Source organism: Austrofundulus limnaeus, unplaced genomic scaffold (assembly GCF_001266775.1).
Source record: "Austrofundulus limnaeus strain Quisiro unplaced genomic scaffold, Austrofundulus_limnaeus-1.0 Scaffold1407, whole genome shotgun sequence".
NCBI lineage: Eukaryota > Metazoa > Chordata > Actinopteri > Cyprinodontiformes > Rivulidae > Austrofundulus > Austrofundulus limnaeus.
The window spans coordinates 72270-81802 of NW_013953809.1; the positions used below are offsets into that span (position 1 = coordinate 72270).

Here is a 9533-nt window from a genome sequence, read left to right on the forward strand (position 1 = left end):
CCTGTAACTCTCCTGTGCCTCACATGTTCCTCACCTGTAACTCTCCTGTGCCTCACATGTTCCTCACCTGTAACTCTCCTGTGCCTCACATGTTCCTCTCCTGTTCCTCACATGTTCCTCACATGTTCCTCACCTGTAACTCTCCTGTGCCTCACATGTTCCTCACCTGTGCCTCACGTTCCTCACATGTTCCTCACCTGTTCCTCTCCTGTGCCTCACATGTTCCTCACATGTTCCACATGTGACATGTTCCTGTCCTGTGCCTCACATGTTCCTCACCTGTAACTCTCCTGTGCCTCACATGTTCCTCTCCTGGTCCATACATGCTCCTCACATGTAAAATGTTCCGTTCCTGTTCCTAACATGTTCCACACATTACTCACGTGTTCCTCACATGTTCTTCTCCAGCTGTGGAGACTCTGTCCATCCCCCCAGCAGAGACTCAGAGCAGCAATATTTTGCTGATTGTTGGTGTTGTCGTCCCGGTCCTGCTGGCTGTCTTCATCATCATCATCCTCTACTGGAAGCTGTGTGGTTCAGAGAAGCTTGAGTTCCAGCCAGACGCCATTAGCACCATCCAGCAGAGGCAGAAGGTAAGAAGGGTCATGCTCACCTGCTCACCTGTCTCTGGAACAAGTTCACAGCTGATCCTCGGCTCCTCTGCAGCTTCAAGCACCAAGCGTCAAAGGCTTTGACTTTGCGAAGCTTCATCTGGGTCAGCACAGTAAAGATGACATCATGGTCATCCAGGAGCCTGGCCTGCTGCCCGCCCCTGTGAAAGAAGCCACGCCCTCTGATGGCGGAGACCTCAATACCCCCAAATCCAAAGGGTCGTCCACCAAGGCAGCGCGTTCGAGTCGCCGTAGAGGAAGGTAAAGATTTTATAAACTGTGAAACCCACCTTACAGGTGTACCTGGACAACASAAACACAACAAACATGTCGTTAAACTTAGTCTCTGTCCCTCTTTAGGCTCAGCCCATCAGATGGTGACTCTTTAGGAAGCGACCAATCGAGTGGCAGGGAGTCGGCAGAGGAAAGCACCAGGCCTGTGGCCACGCCCAGCGAGGGGAAACAGCACAGGAAGATGCCCAAAAATGGTCAGAGAGCCTGTGACATCATTATGTGGAGAGTTTGTGATGGATGAGAGAAGACAGAAAATATTTTGTCATTTTTGATTAATATTTCTTTCTTTTTCTCTGTTTGATGTGTTCCTGACTGAAGGGAGGAGCAAAGTTGGTATGTTTACATCAAAACATCAAAAGTCTCCAACTTTATAAATCTTTATCTTCAGTGTTTAGAAAGTCAGGCTGTGGTTGTATTTAGAGAAATCAAATGATTTGTGTAGTTCTAGTTTTGATGAATCAGGTGGTCTGACCTTTGACCCCGCCCTGCAGGAGCCCCTTCAGGCAGTGGGCCAGACGAGCTCCTGTCCTCGTCCTCCATCTTTGACCACGTAGATCGTCTGTCTCGCGGCTCGTCTGACGGCACGCGGCGCCAGGCCAACAAGGTGCAGCTGATCGCCATGCAGCCGAGGCCGAGCCCCCCGCCAACGCATGCCCCCCCGCAGCCGAGCCCCTCCATCACTGAGAAGGTCAACACCGAGGTGAGCCCACCACACGAACCGCTGTCCCCGTCAGTGGGCGGGTCAGAACAGAACCTGATCTGTATGATCCAGCAGGTGGCTCTGAGGCACAAGTCTGAGATCGAGCATCACCGGAACAAGCTGCGACAGCGCGCTAAGAGGCGGGGCCAGTGCGAGTTTCCCTCCATGGATGACATCATGGACGCATTTGGAGATGGGCCAGTTCAGAGCGAGGTGGCGCAGCGACTCTATAGCTCCGCCCATGACCACATGGACTGCATCCTTCAGGCTGACGCCGCCTCGCCCCCCACCCCCACCGACTCCAGGAAAAGGTCAGAGTTCAGCAGGACCTCAGACTGTCCTCTGGACCTGCTGGTCTCAGAGTCTCCTTTAAATCCAGGACACTTTCAGGTGACTCCGTTGTCTTCTTCTCCTCACAGAGGGAGGCTCTCTTCTCGAGGTCGGAGGGCTCAGCAGGGACCAGGAAGTCTCCCTGATACTGAGAGAGACCGGCTGCTCATCGATCAGGGGGCCACCTACAGGAAGTTCCCAGGACTCAACAACGTGGCCTACATGGTGAGAATCCAGTGGCGTTGTCTCCACGGTGGTCCTTCTGTCTCACATCATCTGTAGATGTATCAACCTGTACTTCTCCTGATGTTCTACCTTAATGAGGAACATCAAGACCCTGAGAGTTGAGTTCAGAGTTGGTAGATCTCTAGATGCTCTGAGTCAACAATCAGTTCCATGGAACTTGTTCAATTCCATTCCAATCAACAGACCTTCAGAGGTCCACGGTAGACCATGAGAGGTCCACAGTAGACCATCGGAGATCCAAAGTACACCTTCAGAGGTCCACAGTAGACCATCATAGGTCCACAGTAGACCTTCCGAGGTCCACAGTAGACCTTAGAAGTCCACAGTAGACAATCAGAGGTCCACAGGACCATCAGAGGTTCACAGTAGACCTTTATAGGTCCAACATAGACCTTCAGAGGTCCACAGTAGACCATCAAAGGTCCACAGTAGACCATCAGAGGTCCACAATAGACCTTCAGAGGTCCACAGTAGACTTTCAGAGGTCCACAGTGGACCTTCAGAGGTCCACAGTAGACCTCAGATGTCCAGAAGACCATCACAGGTCCACAGTGAACCTTTAGAGGTCCACAGTGGACCTTCAGAGGTCCACAGTGGACCTTCAGAGGTCCACAGTAGACCTCAGAGGTCCACAAGACCATCACAGGTCCACAGTGAACCTTTAGAGGTCCACAACAGACCTTTAGAGGTCCACATTAGACATTCAGAGGTCCACATTAGACATTCAGAGGTCCAAATTAGGCCTTCAGAGTTCCACAGTAGACCTTCAGAGTTCCACAGTAGACCTTCAGAGGTCCACAGTAGACCATCGGAGGTTCACAGTAGACCATCAGAGGTCCACAGTAGACCATCAGAGGTCCATATTAGACAATCAGAGGTCCACAGTAGACCATCAGAGGTCCACAGTAGGACTTCAGAGGTCCATAGTAGATCATCAGTGGTCCACATTAGACCATCAGAGGTCCACAGTAGACCATCAGTGGTCCATAGTAGACCATCAGTGGTCCACAGTAGACCATCAGACCTGAATAACCCTCAGTTCTAGACTGGACGTAATTTAAAGGTTTTTGTTAATCATTTCATTAAAGGTCCAGAGGAACTACTTAATTGTTTTAGAGCAAAGTTCTCCTCTGTCTTGTCTCCTCTTCCAGTCCGACCCTGACCTGCCCCCGGACCATGGCAGTCCGTCCCCAACAGATGAGGTCTTTGACCCGGCCCCGGCCCCTCCTCCCTACATGCCTCCACAGCCCTCCATTGAGGAGGCCCGCCAACAAATGCTCTCCCTGCTGGATGATGCCTTTGCCCTGGTCTCACCGTCCTCACAGGCCAGTGGGGGCGTCAGTGGGGTAAGAGCTAGCCTAGCAGTGGGGGTCTTACCCTGTAGCCCCCTCCTTTATCCTCTCTGCATCTCTTCATGTACGCTGATGATTCTGTGCTTGTGTTTAAACCCTGCAGAGATATTCAGAGCTGGGAGTGTCCCCCACATCCATCCAGGGTCTGCTGCAGAGGTCAGCGCTAAACCAGGTGCATGTGTGGAACCTGGAACCTGGAACAGAGTCAGAACTGATCCTGTGTCTGTTTCACAGGCAAGGCCTGGGCTCAGGAGTCTACGTTTCCCCTGGAGACCAGCTGCAGGAATCAGTTTACTCCAACAAGGGGAAGTACGAAGACCCCCCCTCCTCCTCCAGACCGCGACCTGTTGGGGGCAGCACAGGTACATCAGTCCAGATGGACCCATCCGGTCTCTTTAGAGGCTGTGTCCAAATTCAGGGGCTGGGTACTTAGAATGACCCGGCCCACTGGGTAGACCGGGTCCTTGGTCGACTGCAAAGACCGGAATAAAGTGTCTGTGAATTTGTACGATCTATGGTTTACTCTACAAAGAGTTCCCCTGATGTCACTTCCTGTTTCTCTTTAGCTGAGCCAAGTTCAAAAGAAAATATGCGATTTATATGAAAAAATGAGTAAAATCGTGTTTTATGCAAAGTTTCTTAAATATAAAGTTGTTTTCTTTGACTTTCTGAAGGATATAGATGTCACAGGCACTTTAAAGGTAATATTTGAAGAACTAATGGACCTGCAGTAGGTGCACATTTGTTCTCTACCAGCTGATTGTTTTCTGACAAGAATAATATTAAAATTATGTCTGATAAAAACATGAACACAACCGCTTGAAATGTTTAATTAAAACTGTGCTCCTTTCTCTCGCTTCGTCCGCCATAAATAGCAGTATAATAATCTCTGGTGGACCCACAATGCCTTATGAGATATGTTGGTCAAAGAAGGATCCAGTGGACCATCCCTCAAATTGGGATAAAGGGAGGATGCATTTGTCAGCTGCATCGGAGGAGTCTTTGAGTTTGGACAGCCTCCGGTGCGGCGCTGTGATGTAAGCAGCAGACAAACTCATCCTCCAGAGGATCCAGACCCTGAGTCTGGACACAGCCGAAGAACACTCTAAACACTTAATGCAGACCGTGATGCTAACTTTAACTCTCTGAACACGTGCCTCCAGGTGCACAGCTTCACCACCTGACTCAGGTGGGGTTGTCCAGTCAGATTGGTGTGTACCCGGGAGTCGGTCGCAGCATGTCTGGACCCACGGGGTCCAGCTGGCACCAGCAGCACTCAGACCAGGACCTGTCCAGACCAGGAGGCAGCAGAGAGAGCGTAAGTCATCGAGTACTTTAGGATCAACAAGTACGACCCAACGTCTTTGAATAAACCGTCTCTCTCCACAGGTGCTGTCGTTCCCTGAGTTCTCCTCTTCCTCCGTTTTCCAGATGCCCAGCTCCTCGTTACGAGACCCTTCGGCTCCACCCCTCCTCCTGACCTCGCCCACCCCTGAGTACCCACCAGAGGACGCCTCGCCCTCGGCCCACACCTCCGCCTCTCTTATAAAGGCTATCAGGGAGGAGCTGCGCCGTCTGGCCCAGAAACAGGCCGCAGTGACCAGTTATCCTTAGACTGACCTGGACCTGTCAGGACCAGGACTCAGCAGCAGGATTATTAACTGATCAACACCATGAAACAACAACACCATCCATTTTTGACAACAAGGGCAGTGTCTGCAGAAGACCTCCGGTTCTTTACAGGGTCTCGTCTTTCTATTTGTCTGACCATCATCTGAGTGTTTCATTGCACATAACGTCATGTTTCCACTGAAGTGCTTCCTGGAGTCGATCATCTGATGATCATCCTCCCCAATCGTCTCCGTTCAGTTGACTCTTCTGAACCTCTGGAGCAGCAGTACTTTCCAGAACCTCTGGAATGAATGGAACCTCCTGGAGATCTGCTGGAGTTCGGCTGTTCCACTCGTCTGGGGTTTGGATTTTAAGCTGTCAGAGGAAACAAACATTCCTGGCCTCCTAAAGTGGACGGTATCTTGATGGAGTTTTAGAGCAGATGGTTCTGGAGCAAACGGACCTTCTAGGATCTAGAGTCCTTAAAGAGCTCTGTTACTTCTGAAGCAAATGATACCTTTACGTGTTCTAGAACAAACTGTCAGTGATGGAGGTCTGGAACAACAAGACCATCTAAAAGGAATCTAGAACCTCTGAAGCGTACCGTCCCTCCTGGTTTTCCACTTTCAGACCTGAAGCAGATCTTCACTCTGTGGGTTTTGGAGTCCATCGCTCCTTCTCCTGAAGGGGATGGTACCTTTAAAAGTTCTTAAATAGATTGAGGGTCTTGGGTTTCTGCAACAGAAAAAAACCCTTCTGGAATGACTCTAGAACCCCTGAAGAGCACCGTCCCACCTGGTTTTAGTCCTCCCAGAGCTCCTGGAGCAGATCTGTCCAGTCCAAGCAGAGTTCTGGTCCTCCTGAGGTTCTGAAGAGGACCATCCTTCTGGACTCCCTGTGGTGCTAACCGTCAGCCTCATCTCATCTTTGACCACTTACTGCCTTCCACAGTCCCATCAGCCACGGTGATCAGGTCTGCATCAATAAACCATCCGGACTGAGGTCTTTGCACTCCTGGACAGCTGGAGGCGCTGTAGTCCTGACAGCACGACAAGACAAACTACAAACATAGAAATCTATAGCAGAAAGAATAAAATATATGTAAAGAGATAGAATGAGCACAATATAAATGTAAGAGTTATTGGAGTATTGAGATGTGATGTATTTTGATTGCTTATGTTTAAAAAAATCTACTTTAAATGCTTTATTTTAATCCAAAAAAGACCAAACTACTGTTCTTGTGTTTGTGCTCGCTGTAGATGTGGAGCCGCTCGCTTGCTCGTGTCTTCTTGTATCGGTGGCAAAGAAAAAAACACAGCTGATGTTTTGTTGCTTCCATTAAATGCTGCAGTTTGGTGTGAAGATACAGATTTTCTGTAGCGAGTTAAAACCTGACTGAAAAGTTTGTTTGCACATTTTAGGCCTCTTTGCACAGTTTTTCTTTGTTTGAAGTGGATTTCTGCGGAAAGGTTCAGAAGTTCAAAGGTTTAGAGCTGAGTTGTGACCGGACCTTTGAGCTAATGATCAACACTAATCCTTAACCCTTTACAGCACCATCTGTTTTAAAATGATAAACATGGTCTTGGTCCTGCTCAGACTAGCCTTTAGCTCATCCTTCCTGTCAGAATCCAACTTGTTTCTTCAAACATGATGTCATTCAAAATGTCTGAACTTTTATTTTGAAGTTAGAAACCTGATGTTTGAATGTTAGTTGGAATTAAAGCTGCTAGGTTGTTTGATTTATCTGTGGTTGAATCAAAATGTCKGTTCAGTTTTTGGTGGTACTGATCCGAGTCTCCTGAAAGTGAAAACAGACACGTTGTTGCCATGGAGATTAGGTCCCGTTGTTGCGTAACACTTTTAACGACACTTTAAACATCTGAGGTTTCTGTAGAAAGGATGGTCAGATTTCTGTTTAGCTTTGAATTAAAGTTAAAAAACTTCAGCTCAGAGGTTAGCCGTTAGCTTCATCTTCAGCTTCTTCTATCAAACTGACCCTTTTCTGCTGATTCTGCCTTTAGCTTTTTAGTAAACATCATCAAAGCTTTCATTGGTCCATGCTCTTCTTCAGCTCATCTCATTGGTCCATGCTCTTCTTCAGCTCTTCTCATTGGTCCATGCTCTTCTTCAGCTCTTCTCATTGGTCCATGCTCTTCTTCAGCATGCTCAGTAAGCTTCAGCTGTTGTCTGTGTTGCTGTTAATGTTCAGCATGCTGCTAAACCATGTTAAAGTTTAAAAAGTTGCTTCACGTCTGAGCAGAGTTGTTAGCATCCGGGTGCTAAAGGAGCTGCAGCTCATCCATGGTTAAGCATTTTTTTTTTTTTGCTTTTAATTTCTAAAGCTATTTTTAAATCTCAAAGAAGATGGTTACAGTGTATAAATGAAAGTGGAAATGGTGTTAAATAGAACTAATTATATAAATATATACAAATAAATATATATATACAACTTATTTTATCTGTGATTGCTGAACGGACACTGATCAGCTCCTCTATGGACCAACCACAGACCAGCTCTGGACTATCTGATTGCACCTGTCAGTCAAGCTGTTGGACTTGGACACGCCCACTGGATCACATGGTGCTACTTCAAAGACTCCAAGTGGACCTGAGACTCCTCAGATCCAACCACACAAGAGAAGAATCCTGCAGCGGTTCTGCTCGAACAGACGTGGATCTTCTTCTGAATGTTTCCTTCGATGTTTTCTAGACTTTCTGTGTTTTTAGATCTTCTCCAACAAGTAGTGGACCTGCAGAGGTTCATACATGACAAAACCGCTGACCTGGGTCAGGATCTCAGCTCTGATCACAAAACAATCTGCTGCACAAAATAAATATAATAGAAACAAATGATAAAAAATAGATTATAAATGAAGAACCGGAGGAGAACCCAAGTCCAACGTTTTGTCATGAATGAACTTCCTGCTGCCGCTCCAGTCCAACCACATTCCTGTTAATGTTCCTCAGACTCTGACCTCACGCCCAGACCACGTGAGCCCATCTGGTTCTAATGAGTCCACCTGGGTTTGGGTTCCAGAGTCTGAAGTATTTGTGTCCGATCCATGAGCTGGGAACACTGCCAGCAGCCTCACCTGTTCAACAGCAGCTACCAGGTGAACCCTCAGCCGGGTCACATGACTGAACCGGTTCCTCTGTGGGAACTGGATCTGGCAGGTCTGACAGATTGTGTTCCAAACAATAAAGAGACGTGTTCAAATTCAAACTCATGTTGGATTTTCTTCATCGTCTAACACGGTCAGGGTTTACAGCAGGTTCAGGTCCAGAACACTTTCAGCTGCTGTCAGCAGAGTGTGTCTGATAAACACCAGTTATTTAGTTTCAGCTCAGAACTATCAGAATTACTGCTGTGCTAATCTTAAATTTGGCTAATATTTTATTTGTTTTAGCTTTTATTTTAGATTGAGTTAATTTGAGCTTTAATTTGACGCGTTCAGGTTCAGATTACTGGAGTTTTTATGTGTTCAGGATCCAGGACCTCATGTACAAATGGTGAGTACACATAAAAAAGTTGTGTGCTCCAGGTTCTACGCCCACGTTGGGATGGATCAAAACCAACGTTTCACCTGCAGTGAGAATGTGCAGCAGACACACAAAGTTTTTCAGTCTACAGTTTTAACCTCGCACAAAGTCACAAATCTGAGCTGAATCCACAGAAATATGAGTCTGTTGTGTTTTCTGGATGTGAGGAGCGTCTGAACACGCTGTTAGATTTTTATTTTACTTTGAGTTTTTATTGTTTAAACTGAACCATGATGAAACTGAAAATCATTTAACCTCAGACAAGAAAACAGATCAGCCTAAAACTGATCAGAGACCCTCAGTCCAGTCTGTAAACTGGTTTTATTGTTGTCATGTAGTTGGAAACACACAGAGWGCAGGTCTGAGGAGCACACACAGCTGAGGAACTGTTTAAGAAACATTTTGATTTTCACTGAGAGAAAAACTGTCGACTCAGCAGATTAACTCAGAACAGCTCAGCTGTGATGGTTCCTCAGCTCCACAACACACAATATTTGTGTGTCTGGATCAGTGTCAGCTGTTCCCAGTCCCACACCGCAGCAGGAAGTCAGCGCTGCGAGTCACTCCTTCCTTCACTTCAACTATTTAATAATTATTTTATCACTAACACCTAACTCATCAGTTCCTCTGTGTTTACACTCATTTATTAAAGATTCCTCTGTGTTTACACTCATTTATTAAAGATTCCTCTGTGTTTACACTCATTTATTAAAGATTCCTCTGTGTTTACACTCATTTATTAAAGATTCCTCTGTGTTTACACTCATTTATTAAAGATTCCTCTGTGTTTACACTCATTTATTAAAGATCCCTCTGTGTTTACACTCATTTATTAAAGATGTGTAAAGG

General features: G+C 46.9%; 1 protein-coding gene across 1 annotated transcript in view; it reads left to right on the forward strand.

The window, feature by feature from the left end:
• Window positions 1–8367, forward strand: part of LOC106535290 (UPF0606 protein KIAA1549) — a gene marked incomplete at its 5' end in the record, with an annotated part of 15333 nt that extends 6966 nt beyond the window's left edge. The window contains 12 exon segments of the mRNA XM_014032263.1: window positions 409–593; window positions 667–872; window positions 972–1099; window positions 1224–1238; window positions 1397–1605; window positions 1678–1916; window positions 2025–2160; window positions 3333–3527; window positions 3637–3689; window positions 3768–3895; window positions 4697–4851; window positions 4923–8367. Of these exon segments, the coding sequence (XP_013887717.1) occupies window positions 409–593; window positions 667–872; window positions 972–1099; window positions 1224–1238; window positions 1397–1605; window positions 1678–1916; window positions 2025–2160; window positions 3333–3527; window positions 3637–3689; window positions 3768–3895; window positions 4697–4851; window positions 4923–5147 (1874 nt within the window).
• Between the last annotated feature and the right edge of the window lie 1166 nt (window positions 8368–9533).